Source organism: Aotus nancymaae, unplaced genomic scaffold (genome assembly GCF_030222135.1).
Source record: "Aotus nancymaae isolate 86718 unplaced genomic scaffold, 86718_ANA_hifiasm-v0.15.2.pri h1tg000040l, whole genome shotgun sequence".
NCBI lineage: Eukaryota > Metazoa > Chordata > Mammalia > Primates > Aotidae > Aotus > Aotus nancymaae.
In genome coordinates this window covers 2971113-2998362 of record NW_026988454.1, presented here as the reverse complement: position 1 = coordinate 2998362, position 27250 = coordinate 2971113, and the positions used below count along the sequence as shown (strand labels likewise).

Below are 27250 nucleotides of genomic sequence, written 5' to 3'. Positions count from 1 at the left end.
TTATTCAGTAGCTTGAGAGTTATCTTCTATCTCTTCTAATTTTACAAATTCCTTGATAAATTTCCAAAGGCCCCTTAAAATACAAAAGAAATGAATACCATAGGTTAGAAAAAAAATACATTAAGCATGATAGAAAATTTCACAATAAACATCTATTTTAGACACATTTCCCCAAAAACAGACAAGATGAGACTTCGTAATCATTTACTTTTTAAAAACAGATATTTGTACGGAGTTTTGGCCTTGAATGTAACAGATCCTCTAAATAAATAGATGTCTTCCCCTGTAGCATATGGTATGGCAGGGAAGGTAGGTGTACCATGAGCATAATGATAGACTTTAGGTCCATTCACTCTCATTGCCAAGGCCGTGGGAGGTGCTTCCCCAGTTTTGTATTTGTAACTCTATTCCCTCTTTTTAAGAACATCCTACATGATATAAGAAACTGCAAAACTCCATCCACCTATACGGCTCACTCAGCACTCTATCCAATCCCTTTCTCCCATGGCTTTTTCTGCCGCATAAGCTGGAGAGTGGGGTGCTCCATGCTCTGGCCCCTCTTACAGCTGAGAGTGGCCTTGGCCCATGGTGCTGGCCAATGAGATGTGGTGGGAGCACCTGGAGAGAATTGTCCTTCCTGAATAAACTGGAAAGCCTCAAATTGAGAAGCTCTGTGCCTTCTGTCCTTCACCTTTCCCTTTCTTAATCCATGGAATGTGGACTGGTTAATGCCTGAAGACAGCCATATTGAGACTCTAAGGAGGCAGCAGCCACACTCAAAGGAAAGCAGAGACGACAGGTGAGGAGCCCTAGTTCCTTAATGATGTCGTTGGGCCCAAGCCACCCACACCTAAAAGTCTTTTTCCCACTGATAAAAAAAAAAGGCTTTCCCTCTTTAAATCATCATATGGTTTTCCATTGCTCTTAATACCAAATTCGGAGATTCAAACTATAGTACCAACTCAGAGAAAAGTAACTGTGTGAAGTATAAGCTTGTAATATAAATAATAAGTTTATGCCAATATTATAAGCTTAGTTATAAACAAATGATATAAATCAACCACTTACTTTTTAAACTAAAATTTTCAGAGTAACATATGTATAGGGGTTTTCAAAATGTATCATCACTAAAAGCCATATAAATAAATGGAGAAAATAAAGCCATGCCTCCCTACTTTCCTGATTCCTGGCCATGAGAATTCACCTTCACCTCCAACTTTATCTAATAAATTTATTTCTATATTACTAAAGGGTACAGATTGAGGTCTAAATCTTGGAGTGAACATTCCAAAACACAGAAAAAGGATGCAACATGTGTATTTAATGTAAGTATTCATGAGTGTGAACCCTTCAAAGGTCTGTCTAGTCTGATCTAGTTTTGAATAACTGATCTTGAGAACAGTATGATACTACTCTAGTTCTTTTATCATGATGTCAATACTTACTCCTGCCCCTCTTCACTGATCCTTCCCATGGTCTGCTTCATGTTGCTTTCAATAACCTACAAAGAATTATCATCATTGGGTCATGCTTATTATACAGGACAAGCAGGCACTAGAGGAAATATTTTTATTGATAAACATTGATTCACAAAATAACTTACTTTTATTTTCTTCTTTAAAATCATATTTTCTGTTTCAAATTTTATAACTTCTTGCTGGAGGAGAAGTGGTTTGAAAAGCAATATACTTGGTTAAAAATATTTTTAAACTATTTTTCTCTATTTAACAAGATTATGTGAATAATGTTATAATTTCAAGAATACTCAATAGCACACTACTTAAAAACAGATGAGGAAACAAAGCATAAAATGAAGGACAGTTAATGAGAAGGAAACATCCTAGTCTTCTGGATAAAAAACCAGAAGAGGTGGAAATTAATGTTTCAAAATATCAGAAAATTTTAGAAGAGGAAATTCCAGAAGAGTTCTTTACTTTTTAAAACTAATGATAGAACTTGTTAAGGTGGCTGGAAAAATATAAAAATACAAATATCAATAAATCACACATATATCAGCAATAACTGAGTGTAAACTTTAATGGGAATTTTTTAAATTACTAGTTATAATAGTAATACATCCCAGAAACTCTTAAGAACAAACATAATTATTTTGCACCAAGGTATAAAAATAAATTAAATAAGCACAAAATAACCCCAGATAGGAGTATTAATATCCTATCACTTATTATAGGATAGGATATTATTATTATTAATATCCTATCACTGTCACTTCCTCCCAAATGCATTTATGAATTCATTGTAAGCACAATCAAAATACCAAAAGTATTATTATCAAAACTTCAAAAATTAGTCAATAGTGTTAATGAGAATATTCAAGATAATTCTGAACAAAATAATGATGGGCAGAGGGTATAAAGACTTGCTCTTTCAGATATTAGGTGTGTTGAAAAGGATTAGCAATTGTAACAGTTAGGCTTAATGGGGTATTATTAAGAACCAAGGCTGAGTTTCAATACTAAGTCTACTGCTTGTTAACTGTGACCTCAATCAAGTTACTTAACATATTTGCACCCTATTTCCATACTTCAAAAAGAGAATTAATACTACCATCTATCTGTTAGGGTTGCTGCAAATTAAATGAAATTTTTTTTTTTTTTAATGTTCATAAAAGTGTCTGATGCATTGTGAATCCTCAATACATTTAGCTCTCTCTCTCTCTCTTTTTTTTCCTGGTTGGAAATTATCTATTTCAAATATAGAACCTGACACCAATTACATAACAGAATAACAATGGCAATTCTGTTGCATTTTCCAGTATTTGAATTAAGAAACCAAATATAAATAAGAAGTAAAGTAATATAAATTAGTGATATGGAATCTTCATAGGGACCTTTCTATGCCTTAGATTTATCTAATGAGGTTTTAATTATGAAAGAAAAGTTTACATGATTTTGACATTAAATCATGCTTTAATATTTAAAGTTAGAGCTCATTACTGTTTAAAAATACAATTATAAATTGATGGTTGTTCTAAGGGCATTTATTTATTTTTTTTAAGAAATAAAAGAGAACAAATCCTAAACAAAAAACACAGAAGAAAATCTTCAGGAATGGGCCAAGATGGCTGACTAGAACCAGCTGCTGTCAGCAGTTCCCACTGAGAAGAATGAAAATGGTAAGTGACTCCTATACAGCTGAGGTATCCAGATTCTCTCACTGGGACTGACTAGGTGTTTGACATGACCCACAGAGAGCAAGAAAAAGCAGGGTGAAGAGATGGCCCACCTGGGAGCTGCAAGGGGCAAGGGGAACTTCCACTCCCAGCCAAGGAAGGCGGTGAGTGATTGTGCTATCCTGCCCAAGAAACCACGCTTTGTCCACAATTATGTGCAACCTGCAGATCAGAAGATCTCCTCATGAGTCCACATCACCAGGGTCTAGGGTTCCAAGAACAGAACCACTCAGGTCGCCAAGTTCCCTACAGGGAGGGGCAGCCACCATCACTGTGGCTGTCTGCTGCCTAAGACAACAAAGTTCCTGCGGGGAAGCGGGGAAGCCATCACCCCATCTCCAGTTTGCTGTTTTCCCCGGCCGGTGTCAGACAGACTGGACAGTTTGGATGGGGAGGAATTCCCCACAGCACAGCACAGTGGCTTTGGCAGACTGTGGCCAGACTGCTTCTTTGGTTGGGATCTGGATCTATTCCTCCTCACCAAGTGGGGCCTCCCTGTGGAAATTTCATCAACTCCAGCCAGGGGTTTATGAACAGAACTCTGATATCTCTGGGATGGAGCCCCTGGGGCGAGGGGTTGCTGTGGTCTCTGGTTCAGCAGACTTAGTCTTTCCTGTCTGCTGGCTCTGAAGAGGCCAGTCTGGACAAGGGGGATCCCCCCAGCACAGTGCACCTCCTCCACTAAGGGGCAGCCAGAGTGCTCTCTTAAGCAGATCCCTAATCATGTGCCTCCTAACTGGCTGATACTTCCCAACAGGGATTGCTAGACACCTTATACAAATGCATTCCTGTTGTAATTAGGCTGGTGCCCCTATGGGACAAAGCTCCCAGAGGAAGGAGCAGGTAGCAATCTTTGCTGTTTTGCAGACTCCATTGGTGACACCTCCAGGTGCTGGAGGGACCCAGGTGAATAGGGTCTGAAGTGGACCCCCAGCAAACTTCAGCAGCTCTGTGGAAGAGAGACCTGTTGAAAAAGCAAACAAACAGAAAGCAACAGCAACAACAACATCAACAAATAAGACCTTAACAAAACCCCGTCCAAAGGTCATCAGCCTCAAAGATCAAAGATAGATAAGTGCATGAAGATGAGAAAGAATCTATGCAAAAATGCTTAAAACTCAAAAAGCCAGAGTTCCTCTTCCCCTCAAAATGATCTCAACACCTCTCAACAAGGGCAAAGACCTGGGCTGAGGCTGAGATGGATGAACTGACAGATGTAGACTTCAGAAGGTGGGTAATAACAAAATTCACTGAGCTAAAGGAGTATGTTCTAATCCAATGCAAAGGAACAAAGAACGATGATAAAACATTACAGGAGCTGTTAGCCAGAATAACCAGTTTAGACAGGAAAACAAATGACCTGATGGAGTTGAAAAACACAACTCAAGATCTTCATAATGCAACCACCAGTATCAATAGCCAAACAGACCAAGTGGAGGAAATAATCTCAGAGAAAAAGAATGAAAGGAATAACAAAACTTCTGAGAACTATGGGATTATATAAAAATACTGAATCTAATTAGTTCAACCACTGTGGAAGATAGTGTGGCAATTTCTCAAGGACCTAGAAATAGAAATTCCATTTGACCCAGCAATCCCATTACTGGGTATATACCCAAAGAACTATAAATCGTTCTATTATAAAGACACATGCACACATATGTTCATTGCAGCCCTGTGTACAACAGCAAAGACCTGGAACCAACCCAAATGCCCATCATTGACAGATTGGACAAAGAAAATGTGGTACATATATACCATGGAATATGACGCAGCCATAAAAAATGATGAGTTCATGTCCTTTATAGGGACTTGGATGGATGTGGAAACCATCATTCTCAGACAGAAAGCCAAACACCACATGTTCTCACTCACAGGTGGGTATTGAACAACGAGAATACGTGGACTCAGAGAAAGGAGCATCATACAGTGGGGGCAGTTGTCGGGGGTAGGGGAGAGATAGCAGGGGGTGGGGAGGGATAACATGGGGAGAAATACCAGATATAGTATGCACCTAAAATTAAATAAATAAATTTTTTAAAAAAATACTGAATCTACTGCTAAGTGGCACATTTGAAAGAGACAAGGAGAACGGAAGCAAGTTTGAAAACACACTTCAGTATTTCATCCAGGAGAATTCCCCAACCTAGCAAGGCAGACCAACATTCAGATACAGGAAATCCAGAGAACCCCAGTAAAATACTCCATGAGAAGATCCCAATACACATAATCATCAGATTCTCAAACGTCAAAATGAAGGAAAAAATGTTAAGGGCAGTCAGAGAGAAAAGCCAGGTAACATACAAAGGGAAACCCATCAGACTAACAGCATACCTCTCATTGGAAACCTTACAAGCAAGAGAGATTGGAGGTCAACACTTAACATTCTTAAGGAAAAGAATCTGCAACCCAGATTTTCATATCCAATCAAACTAAGCTTCATAAGCAGAGGAGAAATAAAATCCTTTTTGGACAAGAAAATGATGAGGGAATTTGTCACCACCAAGTCTGCCTTACAAGAGCTCCTGAAGGAAGCACTAAATATGGAAAAGAAATCCATTACCAGCCACTACAAAAACACACTAAAGTACACAGACCAATAACACTATGAAGCAACTACATTAGCAAGTCTGCAAAATAACCAGCTAGCATCATGATGACAGGATTAAGTTTGCACATAATAATATTAACCCTAAATGTAAATGGGCTAAATGCCCCAATCAAAAGACACAGAATGGCAAGCTGGATGAAGAGTCAAGACTTATCAGTGTGCTATACACAAGAGACCCATTTAATATACAAAGACACATATAGGCTCAAGATAAAGGGGTGGAGAATAATTTACCAAGCAAATGGAAAGCAAAAAAATCAAGGGTTGCAATCTTACTTTCTGAAAAACAGATTTTAAACCAACAAAGATCAGAAAATAAAAAGAAGGGTATTACATAATGGTCAAGGGTTCAATTCAACTAGAAGAGCTAACTATCCTAAAGATACTTGCACTCAATATAGGAGCACCCAGATTCATAAAACAAGTTCTTAGAGACCTACAAAGTCTCTAATAATAGTGGGAGACTTTAATACCCTGCTGTCAATATAAAACAGATCATTGAGACAGAAAATTAACAAAGATATTCAGGACTTGAAATCAGCTCTGGATCAAGTGGACCTGATAGATATCTACAGAACTCTCCATCCTCAAACAACAACAGAACATGCATTCTACTCAATGTCACATGGCACTTACTCTAATCACATAATTGAAAGAAAAACACTCCTCAGCAAATGTAACAGAACTGAAATAATAACAAATAGTCTCCTAGACCACATGCAATCAAATTAGAACTCAAGATTAAGAAACTCACTCAAAACCACACAACTACATGGAAATTGAACAACCTGTTCCTGAATGACTCTTGAGTAAATAATAAAATTAAGGCATAAATCAAGAAATTATTTGAAACTAATAAGAACAAAGAGACATCAAAGAGACCAATATCTCTGGGAGGCAGCTAAAGCAGAGTTAAGAGGGAAATGTATAACACTAAATGCCCACATCGGAAAGTTAGAAAGATCTCAAATCAACATCATAACATCACATCTAAAAAACCAAGTTCAAACAAACCCCAAAGCAAGTAGAAGACAAGAAATAACCAAGATCAGGGAAGAAGGGAAGGATATAGAGACACAAAACCCCCTCAAAAAATCAACGAATCCAGGAACTGGTTTTTTGAAAACATTAATAAAATAAATAGACTGCTAGCTAGATTAATGAAGAAGAAAAAATAATCAAATAGACAAAATAAAAAATGATAAATGGAATATCATCACTGACCCTATAGAAATACAAATAACCATAGAGAATGCTAAAACACCTCTATGCAAATAAACTAGAAAATCTAGAACAAATGGATAAATTTCTGGACACACACACCCTCCCAAGACTGAACCAGGAAGAATTTTCATCCCTGAATAGACCAATAATGAGTTCTGAAATTAAAGCAGTAATAAATAGTCTACCAATTAAAAAAAAAAAAATCCCAGGACCAAATGGATTTACAGCTGAATTTTACCAGAGGTTCAAAGAGGAACTGGCACCATTTCTTCTATAACCATTCTAAACAAAAAGGAGGGACTCAACTCATTTAATGAAGCCCGCATCATCCTGACACCAAAACCAGCATGCACAAGACAAGGATACCCTTTCTTACCACTCCTATTTAACATACCATTGGATGTTCTGGTCAAAGCAATCAGGCAAGAGAAAGAAATAAAGGGTATTGAAAGAGGAAGAGAGAAAGTCAAATCGTCTCTGTTTGCAGATTACATGATCCTATATCTAGAAAACCCCATCATCTCAGCCCCAAAGCTTCTCAAGCTGATAAGCAACTTCAGCAAAATCTCAGGATACAAAATCAATGTGCAAAAATTCCAAGCAGCCCTGTATACCAATGACACACAACAGGGAGTCAAATAATGAATGAACTCCCATTCACAATTGCCACAAAGAGAATAAAATATCTAGGAATACAGCCAACAAGAGAAGTGAAGGACTTCTTTAAGGGGAACTACAAACCACTACTCAAGGAAATCAGAGAGGACACAAACAAATGTAAAAACATTCCATGCACGTGCATAGGAAGAATCAATATCATGAAAATGGCAATGTTTCCCAAAGTAGTTTATATGTTCAATGCTATTCCCAATAAACTACCATTAACATTCTTCACATAATTAGAAAAAAAAACTATTTTAAATTTTATATGGGAACAAAAAAGATCCCTTATAGCCAACACAGTCCTAAGCAAAAAGAAGAAAGCTGGAGGCATCATGCTGCCTGACTTCAAACTACAGTAACCAAAACAATACAAGCCTACAGTAACCTAAACAGCATGGTACTGGTACAAAAACAGACATATAGACAAATGAAACAGAATAGAGAACTCAGAAATAAGACTGTACACCTATAACCACCTGATATTTGACAAACCTGACAAAAACAAGTAATGGGGAAAGGATTCCCTATTTAAGAAATGGTGCTGGGAGAACTAGCTATCCATATGCAGAAAATTGAAACTGGACCCCTCCCTTACACCTTATACAAAAATTAACTCAAGATAGGTTAAATACTTAAATGTAAAACACAAAACTGTAAGACCATAGAAGAAAATCTAGGCAATAACATTTAGGATATAGGCATGGGCAAAGATTTCATAATGAAAACATCAAAAGCAATTGCAACAAAAACAATGAAATCTAATTAAACTAAAGAGCTTCTGCATAGCAAAAGAAACTATCATCACAGCTAACAGACAACCCACAGAATGGGAGAAAAATTTTGCCATATGTCTATCTGACTAGTGTCTAATATTCAGAATCTGTAAAAGACTTAAACAAATTTACAAAAAAACACAAACAGCCCCATTAAAAAATGGGCAAAGGACATGAACAGACATTTCTCAAAAGAAGACATACACGTGCCCAACAACCATATGAAAAAAAGCTCAGCATCACAGATCACCAGAGAAATGCAAATCAAAACCACAATGACATACCATTTCACACCAGTCAGAATGGCAATTATTAAAAAGTCAAGAAACAACACATGCTGGCAAAGTTGTGGAGAAATAGGAATGCTTTTACACTGTTGGTGGGAATGTAAGTTAGTTCAACCATCGTGGAAAACAGTGTGGCAATTCCTCAAAGATTTAGAACTCAAAATACCATTTGACCCAGCAGTCCCACTGCTGGGCATATACCAAAAGGAATATAAATCAGTCTATTATAAATACACATGTATACATATATATTCATTGCAGCACTGTTCCCAATAGCAAAGACATGGAATGAACCCAAATGCCCATCAATGATAAACTGGATTTTAAAAATGTGGTACATATACACCATGGAATACTGTGCAGCCATGAAAAGGAATGAGAACATGTCCTTTTCGGGGTCATGGATGGAACTGGAAGCCATTATCCTCAGCTAACTAATGCAGGAACAGAAAACGAAACATCACATGTTCTCATTTATAAGTGGGAGCTAGACAATGAGAACACATGGACACAGGGAGGGGAACATCACACACTGGGGCCTGTCAGGGAGGCAAAGGGAAGGAAAGCATCAGGAGAAATAGTTAATGCATGCTGGACTTAATACTAGGTGATGGGTTGATAGGTGCAGCAAATCACCATGGCACACATTTACCCGTGTAACAAACCCGCACTTCCTGTACCTGTACCCTGAAACTTAAAATAGACAAAAATAAAAAATAAAAAAGTAGAAAAAGTAAAACCTCACCCTTTTAAAATAAGGCTAGAACCAGTAAAATTATTTCATCCAGTAATATTTCATTCCTGTAACAATAAAGCATAGGGTTTCCTCTATCTTTAAATAATTTTCTTCTGAAACAGGGGTCAAAAAACTAATCCAGTCGGCCATCTGTTTCTGTAAATAAAGTTTTATTGGCACGCGGCATGCCCCCCTCCAAAAAAGAAAATCTGAACATATTATTTTAAAAGAGAAAGAATTTTTAATAAAAAAATTTGGACCATCAATGCCTTTCTATATGCAGTATAATTCTGCTAAAAAGAATCAAAGTAGTGCTGGAATGTAGTTAATTATATAACCACAAGGAAATAAAATCATGTATTTCTTATATACTCTATAACTAGAGGTTACATTGAGTTAGAGTCTACACAATTTTAAATTATGCCTTTAATTTTTTAGCTTTTATGGATTTAGGGGTATGGGTGCAGTTGTATTACATGGATATATGTGCAATGGTGGGCTTTAGTGCACCACCGCCCAAATAGTGTACAGTATACCCAGTAGGTAGCATTTCATCCCTCATCCCTCCTTCCACAGTCCCACATTCTGGAGTCTTCAATGCCTATTATTCCACTCTATATGTCCATGTTACCCAAGAAAAATAGGTTTTGACTATTAACAGAAATCTATAGAATTTTTATCACGTTCCTTTTTTCTTGTTTTAGATAGATCTCTTAATTATTGTGATTATTTGCTACAAATATTTTTAAATAAAAAGTATACTTGAGCCAAATGTTATCATTTTTTTTACCTTATTACCAAATCACGTTACTTCATGTGTTTGTCAAGATCTTCAAGCAAAAGAACAATGTAAATATTTAAATAAATAAGTTGCATACCTCTATGCTTTTAATCCTATTCTCAGTGATGTCGGAAACTCCGGTATGAACCAAAGTTGTTCTAATTTCTTTTTCCAGAGCTTGTATCTCATCCCACTTATTGAGTATTTCACACCTTTTCTTTTCAACCTTCTCAATAAGAGTAAGTTGGTTCTCATCAATTATATGTTTCTTAGATGATTCTGGAAATATTTTTAAAACAAAGTATTACCATCATGAATATCTCAGCTCTTATTAATAGTATTTATGTATTATTAACAATGTTATCTATACTATGGTATATATAACCATAAAATATCATATAATTCAAACTTGAAGCATGTCAATAAAAATAATCTGACCCAAGAATGAGGGTATTCCTCCTTTAATTCATTCAGCTAATCAATATGTATTTGTTGAACACATGCACTGAACTAGATAGAAAGGTTCAATGATGAATTAGCCTTTTCCAGAGTGTGTGATTAACAGTGTAAACCAACAAGAAACCACAAGAAAGTGACGATATGGTGGCAGAGTAGAAGGTGCAATGGTATGACAAAGCAAGGACATCGGACACAGCGTGAGGAAGGCTCAAGGATGACTTTGACAGAGAAGTGGCAATGGCGGAAACCCCTGATAAGACCATCAGATCTTGTGAGATTTATTCAGTACCACCAGAACAGTATGGAGGAAACTGCCCTCATGATTCAATTATCTCCTACTGGGTCCCTCCCACAACACAGGAGAATTATGGGAGCTACAATTCAAGATGAGATTTGGGTGAGGACACAGCCAAACGGTATCAGGATAGCACTCCCAGCATGAAGAGAAGTGAAAAAATCCAAAACGATTTAGGAAATAGAAAAGAAAAAATAGACCTTAGTAATTAACCAGATCTGGCAATGTAGAGAAGAAGGCAATGTCAAAAATAAGCCATAGGTTTTAGCTCAGTTGTAGCTAGAAAGAAAACAATGAGTTCAATGAAGCATGGAGGTAAGAAAGAACTTGTTTCAATCCCAACTCGGCCACTTATTCCAAGCTGTGTAGGGAGAGGTTGAGGGGTAGGACAATGAAAGTTGCCAGCACATGTTTTATGACCCACGTCTCCATGTATTTGGTGATCCCATCCACTGAAATAGCCAGGGAGATGCCAAGTTAGAGAAGGAGATGATGAGTTTAATCTCAGACATGTTGAGATACCTATGAAACACACAAGAGACCATATCTGGTAGGTACTTGGATATACAGATCTCAAACAAAAAAAAAAAAAAAAATAGAAGAAGGATTTCTAGCAGAAAAAACAGATTTGGAATTTTTTAAAATGCCGACTCTTCCAAAGAGATGCTGGACTCCAAAGAATATCAACATTTAAAGAGGACAGAAAGGAAATGGAGTCGTCAAGTGATCCATCGCCAAGGCCAACTTGTCATCAATCAGCACAGTTATATACTGATTGGAGTGGTGAGACTTAATTTTTTTGAGAAAAAACAATTACTACTTTTCGATGGGAACAAAGCAGTCAGAAATATTAATAACCCTTACCTGTAGATAGGAAACAAGATGGAAGTCATTGCTGTCATTCGACTTTGCCAAATTTGGAAGAAGGAAAAACTTTGATATTAAATTTGGAAATTTGGAGGAATTAGTTAAGTAGACACATGATGAGCTAGCTAAGGGGACAGAAATGGTCATAGTTAAGCTTCTACACAAACCGAGAGAAACTACAACACAGAGTGTTTGGTCCCCACCTTAATCTAAACTGAAGGTTTCAGCCTAAAACCATCAGCTGAGGTCAAAGAGGCCAAAAGCAGTGTCAAGTCAGGCGAGTGACCTCCACAATCACCCCTTTTCTAAAAGCCCTCAAGAAATAGGTATGAAAATGGGGACATTCTACAGCAAATGTGTATGATTAGAAGAGCAGGCTTCTGAGACAGAAGGCTTTGGGAAAAGATAAAGCGGGAAGAACCAGGGTCACCAGGTTTGTTCCACTGCAGTCAGAGTGATGGGAATGGTGGGCTAGGATCAAACATGAAGAAAGGTTACTAGAGTTCCAGAAAGTTAGACACTGCATCTTATTTTTATTCGTTACCATTTTTCTTATTAGTGGCTAGCAGTAAAGCCCTTAAGTTTCTGCCTTTTTTTGGGGGGGGGGTCTCATTTTTAAATTGTGGGCCTGTTTTAAGAGAAAGCAAGAAAACAGAAAACACCCAGCATGGGTCCTATTCCATGGCCTGCCTGTTAGAGGCAGCCTGCAAAGAATGAATGACATGGTGGAAGAAGGGGGAAAGCAGGAGACCTTTGAGCCCTGAGAAGGGGCGGATGGAAGGAGAAGCCGAGTCAGCCTGGGACAGAGAGCGGGCGTGGCAAGAGGATGCAAATCAGGCCACAAGAAACCCACGTAAGGACAGCCAGCATGGTTAACACCATCCGTGCTGCTCGCAGGTAGAAAAGAGGAAACAGGCGGAGCGGGAAAAGGCAGTAAAAGCATTCTCACAAGGACGTTTGAGGCCAAGCTCTACCGAGAACTTAAAACAGGCTGGGCCTGTGAGCATAGACACTGAGAAAAAATATATAAAAACAGAGTATGAGTGAGTGTTTAACAAACTCAGAGGGAAAATGGCATTTTACTTCACAGTTGGAAAATAGTCAAGGTTAATGAGCAAGATACTTAAACTTACTTTTATCATTTAATTGCGTTCTGAATTGTATACATTTAAAGTAATTTTAATATCTATTTCATGCATAAATATTCATGAAACATAATTAATTCCCCATGAAATGCATATTCTTCCTCACAAGTAATAATAAAAAGATGAATAACAAGCAGGCAGTGACCACCACATGCCAGGCCCTGTGCTCTTGGGTGATGTGGGTGAACACGTTGAATTCTCGCCAAGAAGGAGCTCCAGCGTGGCCCAGTTGACAGACAGGCAGCCAAGGCTGCAGCAGCTGAAATAATGAAGGTCACAGCAAAGCACCCGTCAGCAGGACATCACATAGACACTCACCTGATCGTTTCTTCGCAGACTGCAGCAACTCCAGCTCTATCTCCAGTTCACTCCTGAGTCTACAATGTGATGATAAAAAATTGGGAAATATTAGATCCCCTTTAATCTTTTTTCTTTCGTCTATGTTACGCCTCAAGTCTTTCATAGTTGAGAAATTAAAATAAATCTGCTTATGTTCTAACACAACAGGTACTCTGAAGTTATTTATTAAATGATAGCCTAAATCAGCCAAGTTAAACAAACAAAATAATACTTTCTTACCAAGATTGCATAAGCCATTAAAGAGTTAGTTAATTTAAAGCAAATGATTTCCTATAGAGTTTGTTTGCATTTTTTGTTCATGGAGTTGCTAAGAAGGAAGAAGGCAAAAAACAAAAAAACAAAAAGCAAACCCAGCTTTTTACACTCAAAGGCAAACAACATGTCAAGGGCTGTGGAAAGACCTCCCCGATGCTGGACATCCTGTGCAACAGATACAATTTACAAATTTCAGAATGTTTGAATTAAAAATAAAATACAAGAAACTTTTTACAAAAGGGAAAAAACTTCTTTGTTTCCTCTGCTTGGTTCAGAATAACCTGAATCAACTATCTCATGTTTTATAGATTTAAGGAGAAGACAAAAAGGAGTCTAATTGGTATTACATATATTGAGGACAACACTGTGATTTAAGACATCAACATGCCAATAAGTTAATGCCAAATATCTACAAAGGGCCTAACAATTTAAGATTTTTACACATATTAGTTCATTTCATCAAAGATTAAGAGAGAAATATGGTGGTATTATGATCCTCAATTTAAGGAACTGGAGCCAGGCATGGTGACTCATGCCTGTAATCCCAGCACTTTGAAGGGCCAAGGCAGGTGGATCCCTTGGGCCCAGGAGATGGAGACCAGCTTGGGCAACCTGGTGAAACCCCGTCTCTAAAAAAATACAAAAATTAGTCAAATGTGGTGCCTGTGGTCCCAGCTACTTGGGAGACTGAAGTGGAAGGATCCCTTGAGCCTGAGGGGTTGAAGCTGCAGTGAGCCATGATCATGCCAGTACACTCCAGCCTGGGCAACAGAGCAAGACCCCGTCTCAAAGAAAAAAAAATTAATAAACTGGGAATTCGATGGATTAACAATAATGATAAAAGACTTTTCAATATGTATATTTAAAAAGTTTTATTTCCAGAAAATTTTCACACATTGTAGTTTTAAAAATTACTTATGTTTTGTTCTATTGCTTTGTTTTTCTTCTTCAGGGACTTCAATCATATGTGAATTGGACATTATTCACTTATCTTCTATTTCATCTACTTTCTCTGACTCTTTATTTCTTCATCTTATTTACAGTCTTTTAAATATTTTTCCACTTTTTCTCAATGCTCCTTATTATATTTTCATTCAAAACTATTCTTCCTTGGGCATTTCAGAATTTATTCTTGACCTATGATATAATTTTTACTTTTTCAAATATTTTTTCCTCAGTTGTTATCTTGGTTTTATTTCTTCTTTATTGTGGCTGATTTCTCTGCTTCGTTTTTCAGTTTATGACTCAAGATTGTTTTCATATGCTGAAATGCTCTTTTGGGAACATCTAATTTAGCGTGGAGTGCTGTGCCACAGGTTTCTTCTTCAACTTTATTATTATTATTCCTTGGTACAGCGGGGACTTTCATCAGGTAACTCACTTGGACTCTCATTTTCTGTTCTATTCTGAGAGTAGTTTGTGTAGACAAAGACTGTGTACATCTCTGTGTCTTTGCAGGCTGGACCAGTGATTGGGAGTAGCATGTGAGATTGCTAATTCAAATGGATGCTTTTCCATCAGTGTAGCCAATTATGCTATTTCATTATTGATTTGTTGTTTTTTGGTGGTGTTTTGATTTGCTTTGATAGTCCTGGAGAGCTTTCTTGTTCAGAAGGGAGAAGGGCAGTATGTGGAAGGGCTGTGTGCACCTTGATTTTTCTCTTTTTACAGGATTCTCATTTTCCTTTCTTGCTCCCTTTTGCCTTCACTGGACATTTCTAAAGGATGCCGCTACCCTTCCTTTAACCCCTTTCTCACCTGTGTCGTTACTATTTCAAAGTTGTTTTCTCACTTCTACATCGTTCCAAGTAACCCCGCCCCGCCGCACCCCACCCCAGCCGTCATAGTCAGGGCTGCCATCAGCCCCGCAGCACAGCTGTGTGGCTTCCTCGCTTACACGGATTTTCTCTCTGGAAGTGGTTTTAGAACATTTTAGGCCTCCTTCTAGCTCCACTGTTCTTCCTTCATGAACTTTTCCCAAAACCTCAGTGCTCTCACAAGCAAAGCTTTGCAGCAGGGACGTGGAAACTGGTTCACTGCCACTAAAGGTTTTCTTTTCATTTTTAAACTTTGGATGCGTTTGCAATGAATTCCTTTTTTATTTTTTGCCTTGGCATTCACTTTGAATAGTTTAATTTTCTCACTCCAGAAGCAGGGCTCAGTCACCCTCGCTTGACACAGTTTCTAGTCCTTCTCCTCCCCCCAGTGCCTCAAAATGGTCAGCCCAGACATCTGCCATAAACAACCACCTCCCGTGACCACCCCGCTATGAGCCAGGCAAATACAACCTACGTTCCTCAACCCACTGACCCCCCCACCCCACACCTGCATGGGCCTTGAGCATATGCTTCAGTGACCCAGCACCCACTTCTAGCCACAGCACGACCCCGCAGCACTTGTGCCTTCTTGCCCTAAACCCACTGATCAGAACTCCCCGTGGAAAAGCTACTTGGGTCATGCTCTGGACCCAGACAAAGGCCTTGGTCCATTGGTTCTCACTCTCTTGCTCCCCTACCTGCCGGTGGAGCCAGTGTGTCTCAGGCGGTTCCCCCTTCCTACCACCCCTGCAAGGTATGCTGCCCTCTTTTCTCTGGGATCTGTAAGTAACAAATCTGCCATTTCATGTGCTTTTTTCTGTGGCCTCCTCTGTCCCTCACTTGACAGGCACACTTGAACCTCACCTTTTCCAGCCAGGGCTCTCCCAGAGACTGGCTCTCTTTGTAGAAATAAACTAGACACACACCAGACAACGGCCACAAGGGCTTCTGCCAGTGTAGTCGGGTTTCTTGTGAGAGAGACATCTGGTCACAGGTCAGATACTTAGGCATTAAGCCTGAGGGCCGGATGAAAACGCATCCCATGAAGGGCATCCTCCACCAGCCCCCCGAAGCCCCATCAGGGCAGGGCTAGAGTTCATAGCCACCCTTGTGAGAGAGACCTCAAGACCAAATTGGAGGGCAGGTGCGGTAGTTCATGCCTGTAATCCCAGTACTTTGTGAGGCTGAGATGAGTGGATCACTTGAGGTCAGAAGTTCAAGAGCAGCCTGACCAACATGTTGAAACCCCACCTGCACTAAAAATACAAAAATTAGCTGGCCGTGGTGGCGCACACCTGTAATCCCAGGTATTCGGGAGGCTGAGGCAGGGGATAACCAAACTGGAGCAAAATACAAAGCTCTCTGTCTTCTAGTCACACTGAAGGCAAATTTTGTTTTTTGGTTTTGTTTCTTTTGCTCTCTTGAAGATATTTTAGATGTTGCAGGTTTCCTTTAATCTCATTTTAAAAATCATACAAACAGTATGCCCTATCCAATTGTGATTTGATCCTGGAAAGAAATAGAGGGAGGTTATATTAGAAGAGCTTTGTAAGTTAAAAACCAGTAAGACCATTCAAAGGAGTCTTAGATCTGTAGCCCTCGCCCCTATTGGTAAGTCTTGAGGGGATCACCAAAAAAAGACAGGAAATTCCTTCAGAAACTTCCCCAAACTCTCCCCATGGAAACACCATGCTTAGCAGAATATCCCAGTCACATATACGATGGCCTGTGCAAGTGGCCAGACCAGGAAACAATGTAATGGTAGGCTTGTCACATGGCTTTAAGATCTTATTACAGAATAATCTAAACGTAGATCAGATCCACCTCTCATGCCTCACCTGTCATTGCGCTCCAGGGCTGCTTTTACGGCTTTCACGAGCATCCTCAGCTCTTCCCTGGCGAGATCCACGTCTGCCGTCTTCACCGGCCTCTGCTCCAGCTCCTTGAGTTGAGCCAGAATAGCCTAGGCAGGACCAGGCACGTGAGGTGAGACGAGCACACAGGGAGGAGGGGAGGACTCCCTTTTTTATTTGTCATTAATGCATTTTCAAGGTGCCCTGGGTTAACATATACATTCTAGTTAAAATAGGTAAACCGGGAGGATTGAAGGGAGGGTTGGCCGTTGGGGGAGGGATGGCCAATTGGTGACGTTCCCAGTAAAATATGTTTATCAATATGTTAAGAGTTAATTTTTCTAAGAAATGGAAAGATGGTAGTGAACTCCCCTGTTGACCTGTGTAGGGGGAAGGACACTCTGGGTGAATCCTGGAGGCACATTGTCAGTGGCACCGCAATCGTTTCTTCTACAGGGATAAGAAGCCAAATGAATGCGATTGCCATCGCAGATATAAAGCAGTGACGTGCTCAAATGGGAAGCCACAGAGATCTCGGCCTCATCAGAGGATGGGCTGCTAGGGTCACAGACACAGAAAGGCATCCAGGGCCCTGCTGGCCTGGGAATTTCTTCATGCTCACGTTTGACCGAGATAGGGACGTATGTCACTTTCTCACTCAACCTCACAACCTAAGGAGCAAGGTAGATTCCCCACTGGAAACTTGGCTCACATTCTTGTTAAGACAAAGGCTGCTTCTGTGTCATGGAAAGGCTCAGCACAAAGAAAATGGCGCTCACGTCTGATTTTAGAGGAAGGGGCGAACTAGACCTCATCTCCTCGTAATGCTGTGATTTGTTTTTTCATATACAAAAGAAGCAACTGTCTTTCCTAATTTATGAAGCAAAATTAATCTTTAAAGTTTACTGAATTCAAAATGCCAAAGTTATCTTTGCTACAGTGTTCGATTTTCTTAGGTTTTACAAGTGATAAAGTTATCCCTGCAGTATATTTTCTTACTCGACCAATCACATGTTTAACCCAGCCTTTGAGAGAACACCTGGAATGCTGTCACCCATTAAAAGAAGAGATCATGGGGTTTTGAGCCAGCTTACAGCACACTAGCCATCACAATGCATTCTCAGTGTTTTCACCAGGGTGAGGACTGGACAATGGCTTTTGGTACTTACTGGCAGAGAACCATTTATATTCCCAGTTTATTCATACATAGTTATGTCGCTTGTTTGGGAGTATGAAGAATGCTATGCCAATCCAAAGTGAGGTTCTTTATCAATAATGTTCTTAAGGCAGTATAAGCTCACTTATAATAAAAAAAAAATCAGCTATTCTAAATTATGGGGCACACATGGGGCTTGTGGGATTCAGGAAGGTTTCCACTGCTCATGAAATATGAAGCCATGAATAAGCGGGCTCCATGCAGACTCTTCACAATGGATCGTCACCTCGTACTGTGCTGGGGGCTGGGACTCCAGGAGCGTCGCCATGTAGAGTTCATATTCATCCTGTACAGAAACAAGCAAAAAGTCCACTGGCCACGCATGGGGAGGCCACAGTGCAAGCGCTGCATGTGTATAAATAACACAGAAGTTAAGAATGTTCATTTACATCATTTCAGAAAACTATAAAATGTTCCTACACTGCATTAAACGGTATACGTGTTCACGTGTATAAAATCACACCATCTTTGAAGCGTATTTGAGCATAAGTATTAATTACCCCAGAATATCATAAAATATTATACAATAAAATATAAAATATTGATCACTTCAGAATGTCATAAAACACCTTGACACACATACAACAAATGATCTCCCGCCATGCAGAAGGTCTGTGGAATCCGGTCCTACCAGCCTGCCAGGATGAGCCTCCGGGTGACGAGGCATCGCTGGAGAACAGGCCACCAGGTCTCCGTTGTTAGGCATTCCTTGTCATTAGTAAAATTAAAGAATAGCATGATCTTTAAGCAACATGATCTCAACTCAGGTTCTATATGAAGGTCACTTTCTTTTTTTTTTTATTTGCAGCCTCCACCTCTTGGGTTCAAGGGATTCTCCTGCCTCAGCCTCTGAGTAGCTGGGATTACAGGCATTCACCACCATGCCTGCCTAATTTTTGTATTTTTAGTAGAGATGGGGTTTCACCATGTTGGCCAGGCTGATATTGAACAGCTGACCTCAAGCGATCCACCTGCCTCCACCTCTCAAAGTGCTGGGATTACAGGCGTGAGTCACTGCACCCAAAGGTCATCATCATGAAATTGCAACAAACCTATAATTCCATAAGGATTAATATAAAATTACATATGTAATGTTAAAATGACTAATTATTAATTTATTTGAATTATAATAATTTAAAATAAAAAGTTTGTCACCTATGTATAATTTATAAAAGGTTGTGCATAATCAGGATGCTTTAGTGGGAAAACATGGGCTTAAGAAGTGAGCTAACTATGTTGATTTCACATGGCCCCTGAACAATTTACATGCCTGCAGGCAGATGACCTCAAGTCTCTGCAAATGATGGTCCCCATCTGTAGAAGGGGGCCTGTGATAGGTAGCAGAATTTCTGTGAGGCTTGAGATCATTCATGTACACAAAACCTCATGCAAGCTTCTCAATTGTTATGCTGAAGATATGTGTTTCTCACCTTAACTTCTTTCAAGAGATCACCAAATATCAAAGAACTCTTACAAATATCTTCAAAGACTTTTCCAAATACGTGCAGTCTGTTGAACTGCTGAGGGCTGCACGTGCAAATTTTCTGGAGCTCCTGGAGGAAAAACAGAGTCAGCCCATTTTAGGGCAGCTTCATTTTTCTTCCAGAACTGAGTTTCTCAGGAGTCAGGGAGGACACAGCAGCCATCACCATCACCCTGGTGACTGGGCAGGGCGGCACAGGGGGCCATACCCAGGAGTTCTGATCCCTCCCACCAGCTGCTGAGCTTCTTTGCTTCCCTGGTCACCCAAGATTTGGGAATTTTTTTAACTCTTCTTCTTTATTCACTATCTTGCTCCCTGTCCTAAAGGGTTCAATCTCTGCCTCCCCAGTCCCCCAAGGCCCTTTCTCTCTTCCAACCCTGAGGTCTGGCTGCTTCCTGGGGGCCCTGCTATTTCCTTCTCCCTTGTGCATCCTCCCCATTTGGAGGTGGACAGCCTCCCGTCAGCTGTTCTCCTCTGAGTCAGCAGCCCATCCTAGATCTTCCCCTCACACCAGCACCTTCTGTAGACATATGCTGCCTGGGCATACTTCAGGCGTGACAGTTTCCATCAGCTCTCTGTCTCCCCTCACTGCTCTTCCACGGTCAGGCAGGCAAGCCCTCTCTCAGACTCCTCGGCTGACCCACGAACATCTGATTTACTGTTGCAGCCACATGGCCTCCAATGTGTCTGCGATGGGCCTCCCCCAGCTTACCAGTTCCCAGACGGCTTCCTCCTCCATTTTACCCAATCTGTCCCCACTGAAGGTGCTAATGCTTCAGCACTTGAGGCAGTGCTGCACTATACCTGGACGTGGCAGGGAAGCCTCAGAGGATGAGTCTGTCCCTGCACTGAGAGCACTGCACGGAGAGCACTGCACCGAGAACACTGCACCGAGAGCACTGCACCGAGAGCACTGCACCGAGAGCACTGAACCGAGAGCACTGCACCGAGAGCACTGAACCGAGAGCACTGCACCGAGAACACTGCACCGAGAACACTGCACTGAGGGCACTGAACTGAGAGCACTGCACCGAGAGCACTGAACTGAGAGCACTGCACCGAGAGCACTGCACAAAGAGCACTGCACCAAGAACACTGCACCGAGAGCACTGAACCGAGAGCACTGAACCGAGAGCACTGCACCAAGAGCACTGCATGGAGAGCACTGCACTGAGAGCACTGCACTGAGAGCACAGCACCGAGAACACTGCACCAAGAGCACTGCACCGAGAACACTGCACCAAGAACACTGCACTGAGAGCACTGAACTGAGAGCACTGCACTGAGAGCACTGAACCGAGAGCACTGAACCGAGAGCACTGCACCGAGAACACTGCACCAAGAACACTGCACCGAGAGCACTGCACCTAGAGTGCTGCATCCAGAGCACTGAAGAGAGTGCTGCACAGAGAGTGCTGCACTGAGAACGCAGCACCGAGAACGCAGCACCGAGCGCGCACCACCGAGTACGCGGCACCGGGGGCGCGGCACCGAGAGCACCACAGGGCTGCCCTACTCACCTGCTGCAGCTTTCTCTCATGGCCTTTGGCCACCTTGCTCCCAGTGAAGTCATTTTCCAGGAGATCTTGCTTGGCGAGCACTTCCTTCTGGAAACGCAGGAACATCCTGTAGCTGTCGGCCTTGGTGACCCCAGCCAGGTAGGAGCTGACATAGCGGTGCTGGTCCCTGGCGCCTCTGAGCCCGGCCGCCTGGTACTGCAGCACCTTCACGTCGGGCAGCCTGAGTTCTTCCCTCCTGCGCCATCCAGGTGGGCCTCTGTGCCTCTCCTCCTTCCCTTCTCCAGGAGCCTCCGTTGGAAGGAGATCCTCCTCTGAAGTGTGGGAGAGTCCTGGGGGTTCAGGTACCTGAACAATGGCGTGTCCTGGGCATCGCTGGGGACCAGCGCCGTGTGGATGGTGAAGCGGGCCAGGGCCTCCTTCATCCTCGCCACCTGTCCTGCAGGCGGCTCTCCCACTCCAGAGGCACGCTGCTCCCGGGGCCGGTTGGCATTGGGCCAGTGCTGTAAGACCGTCTTGGGAGGCCGGTAGAGCTTGTTGGGGTTCAGGTGTCCAGAGATGTACAAGTAGACGTCCCCCCGGTAGTCTTTCTGAAGCTGGTTCAGAACTTTCTTCAGATTGCACAGGGTCTTCACGCCTGGCGTCTCGCAGTGCTTCCAATTCAGGTAAACTGGCCAGAAAAGAAAAGGAGGCTTTTAGGGATGCTCTTAGTTCACAGTAAGTCAGCAGGTGCACTGGCTGAGAGGCATAGCCCCTGCCCAAATAGAGAGTCTACAGAGAAACCGATGAACAGAGTACAAGGCCCAGTCCTTAAAAGTCAAAGACAGCTGTGGTGGCTCATGCCTGCAATCCCAACACTTTGGGAGGTCAAGGCGGTGGATGACCTGAGGTCAGGAGTTCAAGATCAGCGTGGCCAACGTGGCGAAACCCAATTTCTACTAAAAACACAAAATAAGCCAGGCATGGTGGCACATGACTGTAATCCCAGCTCATTGGGAGGCTGAGGCAGGAGAATCAATTGAACCCAGGAGGCGGAGTTTGCGATGAGCTGAGATCTGGCCACTGTCCTCTAGCTTGGGTGACAGAGTGAGACTCCATCTAAAAAAAAAAAACTTAAAGACACTCATGCCAGGTGTGATGTGCTGCTGCAAATGAGAAGCGGACAGGCCCCCAGGATGTGCAAGCCAATCAGAAAGCTCAGGGCCCTCAAAGCCAATAAGAGAAAGACAGATCTCAATTTGGGAGAGTATTTCTTACAATATTAGCAAAAGCTCTGAAAGAAAAGTGCAAAATCTTAATTATAATTCTTAATGATGATGCTTAAAAAGACGTCTTCTTTAATGTACTTCACATGCCGGGAATACAGAAAGGGTTTGGGGGGTTATTCTCCCTTAATGCTGAAACATCTCAGGAGTCCCTGACTAAACCCCTCAATGACCATTGGGCCCCTCACCCCTTCCTGCACCCTCCCCACAGAGCCAACTCCGAGGGCATATTGAACCACAGCTACTTACTCTGCAACATCAGAATCATCAGCTCATACAAAATGGTTGACTGACTCTCAGATGGAATCGCTTTTGGCAAAGGGGACCATGGCCCAGAAGAGATACGCCATAAATTCAGCCCATTTTTGCTGCAGGTCTATAGTGCAGACAGTACTCTCAGCAGAGGGATGCTGGAGAATCACCCATGATGATCGACTTAGTTCTTCAGAGAAACCACTTATGAAATGATTAATAGAACAAATTCTCCAAGACAGCAATCATTGTAATTCATCCAAGACATGAACGCTTCAAGCTCTAAAAGACATCTTGTACCAACTCCATGGAAGATGGAAGGAGGCAACTACATTGTCGCTGTGTCATCCTTTGTCACTGAACACTTCAGATAGAACAAGAGCAGCCCAGAATTGCCCCTTCACTTGCTGTTTCCAACCCAAGAAGGAGAGTTTCTTTCTCGGACACTGTGTACTGTGATGGCCAATGGACAGCTGGCCCATCCATACCCTCCTCAGAGAGCCTTGCTCCATCCAGCGCGAAGCAAACCAGTCTTCCCCGAGTCAACTGAGGTGGCCGAATACTAGAGCCAATGCCCTCAGCAGAGGGATGCCAGAGAATCGCCCTGAGGACCAGGCGTAGGGGCTCACACCTATAATCCCAGCACTTTGGGAGACCGAGGTGGGTGGATCAAAAGGTCAAGAGATCGAGACCTCGAGACCATCCTGGCCAACAACATGATGAAACCCCATCTCTGAAAAAAAAAAAAAAAGAAGAGAGAATCGAATCGCCCTGTGGATCAACTTAGTCCTTCAGAGCAGCCACTTAGGAAATGATTTAATAGAACAAATTCTCCAAGACAACAATTATTGTCATTCATAAAAAGCAATTCATAAATTATTGTAATTCATAAAAAACTAACTCCAGGGAAGATGGATGAAGGAGGCGACCTCATTGCTGCTGTGTTATCCTTTATTTTATTTCCAAGAAGGATTTGAAACCACCAGCAAGTCAATTGGTACAATCATTTCCCCACTTCAAATGCTTTTTCTTTCTATTGTAATAAGACCTGCTCCAGATTCCACTTCTGTCTGCCACGTTCTTATAATATATGCCACGAATCCCCATGTGGAAATAAATATTTTAATTATTTTCCTATCTGAAAACATTGTTGGGGTGTGTGTGGGGGTGTGTGGGGGGGTGTATCCTGCCATCTCAACCTGAAAAAGAAAACAAACAAAAAATGAAAGTTTTAAGAATTTATTAGAAAATGTGATTATTTTACAAATGATCTGCAAACGAATTTGCTTTAAGTAAAACCAAATCAACTTTTGAATGTGTATTGAATAGGAAGATGTAGTAATAGGTCTTTAGACTAGTTTGGAATAAATATTGCCAAATGTTAGTATTAAACTTTTTTTTTGAGCTGGAGTCTCGCTCTGTTGCCCAGGCTGGAGTGAAGTGCAGTGGTGCGATCTCTGCTCACTGCAACCCCTGCCTCTTGGGTTCAAGCAATTCTCCTGCCTCAGACTCCGCTACCACACCCAGCTACTTTTTGTATTTTTAGTATTTTAGTATTTTAGTATTTAGTATTTTAGAGACATCGTTTCACCATGTTGGCCAATAGGTCTTTAATTTCAAAATTATTACAAATCAGACCAGGTGCTAGGCTCGCGCCTGTAATCCCGGCACTTTGGGAGGCCGAGGCGGATGGATCACTTGAAGTCAGGAATTTGAGATCAGCCTGGCCAATCTGGCAGAACCTCTTCTGTACTAAAAATACCAAAATTAGCCAGGCGTGTTGGTGGGTGCCTGTAATCCCAGCTACTGGGAGGCTCAGGCACCAGAATTGCTTGAACCCGGGAAGTAGAGGTTGCAGTGAGTCAAATAGCACCATTGCACTTTAGCCTAGATGACAGAGTGAGACTCCACCTAAAAAAAAATTACAGTCACTGTCCCACGTTATCTGATCTGTGGGAAACTAAGAATCCCACAGAAATTCTCCCTGGTCTCATTCTAGAACATTCATATTCCCTCTGTGTTTCTGCCCTCTGCCTCCTCTGCCCCCACCCTAAAGTCAGTACACATCCTTGGAAATGTATTCCTGGAAAGACTCTGAGAACAGAGCAGCAGGCCCAGACCCACAGGCCCTCTGCCTGGGGGACTGTGTGGCCAGAGGAGCCAGGGAGGCTGGGGACAGGCCTGGCCAACGGGGATCTGTCCTGGAGTCCTGGGCTCCCCTCCAATAATCCTTGCAGAACTCACAAAGAGCGTCCGTCATCCCCTGTATCCATCCTACCCACTGGAGAATCTTTTCAAACTCCACTGAGATTGCAATCCGGCCTTTCCTGAACCCGCAAAGAAACATCTGTTGTCTGCCCCACACTGCAATTGATGGTGGGATGAATGTGAGCCCCCAGGAACCGGGAAATCCCATAGGGAGTGAGATACAGACCCCGGGCTGGAGGGACCTGAGCCCAGAGGAGAAGCACATGCCTCATGTGGACTGTATCTCAGGGTGAAATGTGGAAGCAGAATGATGGGACCCAGAGCTATCCACCCTGATGCCAGACCAGGGCAAGAGGTCTTTACAGGTTTAATTTGGGTCATGGGCCTTAAAATAAAGAGATGACTCTGGATGGTCAAGGCTCTAATCTAATTACATGAGCCCCTAAAAGCAGAGAAGTTTCCCTGGCAAGAGTCAGAAGGGAGAGGTGGAAGGAAGGGGGTCAGGGAGGTTGCAAGGAGAGGAAGCTTCCAGGCTGACTGGATCCCGGGTGGAAGACACAGGCCAGACGGAAGGAGGCTTCTTAGAGCCAGGGCCCCTTCTGACAACCGGCAAGTCCCCACCACAAGGACAGGGTCAAGCCAGCAAGTCCCCTGGGCCTGGAAGAGGTTCTTCCCCAGAGAGAGCCCCTACAAAGCAGCAGAGCTGACCTTCCCATCAAGTCCAACCTGGTGAGAGCCTCAGCTCTCTGTATACAAAGAAGAAAAAGTCAACTCCCCGAGGACTGAAAGCCCCCTTTTCAAAATAATTCCCAGTGTCTGTGTCACAGCAGATGTGTGGGATACTGATTCAATCTGCACAGCAGCCTGGGAGGTAGGCACCATCCCTGCCTCTTTTATAGGTGAGGAAACTGAGGCATGGGTGTCCGATGGTCAGCTGCCTCCAAGGCCCATGCTGTCAACCCGCCCACTCACCTGCATAAAGAGCAGTAAATGCATTCTGATATCATACAATAAAATTTCTTTTAAATCAAGAATTTAAAATTTCTTTTTAAAAATTTTCTTGATTTAAAATTTCTTTTAAATCAAGTCAAGACTGCTTTGCTCAGTCCAGCAAGCTTTCTTTCTGCCCAAATTTTGTCTGAAGCAGTCAGTAATCCTGTTTTAGTGCCAGCACAGGGCGGGTGGTGGGAAAAGCAAAGGCTTTGAAGTTAAAAGACCCGGGCTGACCTCCCCACAGACTCCCCTTCGTAAAATCACATTAATAGCCGCAGCTTTCAGGGCCATGGAGACTAAATAAAGTCAGAGACGGCAAAGCACTTCTGACTTGCTGCATGTGGACGTGCTGAGCTTTGTGGTCATTTAGAGGAGTGCGGAAGGGCAGCACGCCAGGAAATGCTCTGAAGTGTGGCTTTTTAAGATCACACTCTGAACTAACAGTCTGAAACTTGCTGCTTCGTCGCTCCTCCTCCTCAGGTGTCCAGAGACTCCAACACACTGTGCGTCCGTGCAGGTCCACACTGGCTGGCTGACACACCCACATGGCACTCACCCCCCACCTTTGTACTTTGCATGCTGGTTTTAGATTCTCTGAGAAGGCAGCACAACCCCCAATCTAATCCTCATCCCTCGTGACCCTGGAGCCCGCGTGCAGCCACCAGAAAAAGATTTTCACATTTCAAATCAGTCTTCAGAAGCCCCTCCCTCCACAATCGAACATCAGGCAAATCTCACAAGCCAAGAGGAGCCGCTCCAGGCCACTTACATTCAGGCTCCTGCCCCTGGGCCATCGCTTCCTTCCCTCCAGCTGCCAGGACTGGGCTGTCGCCATGGAAACCACAAACATTCTAAGCCCTCCTTGGCTCCCTCACTGCAGAGCAACCAGGCACAGCCCCTGCTGTGGAACCGCCCTCCAACCCCTCCCCTCTTCTGTGCCTCCAACCTTCTTGAACAGGGAGTATTGGTGTTTGTTTGCTCGTTTTACGTTTAACAG

General features: G+C 42.2%; 1 protein-coding gene across 1 annotated transcript; it reads right to left on the bottom strand.

The window, feature by feature from the left end:
- On the bottom strand, positions 1–23564 carry CUNH6orf118 (chromosome unknown C6orf118 homolog). The gene is given in 11 exon segments (XM_064361255.1): positions 1–73; positions 1446–1501; positions 1604–1657; positions 10366–10547; positions 13353–13411; positions 17305–17429; positions 18762–18821; positions 19966–20088; positions 21539–21867; positions 21870–22205; positions 23471–23564. Coding segments are annotated over 11 exon segments (1491 nt in total).
- Between the last annotated feature and the right edge of the window lie 3686 nt (positions 23565–27250).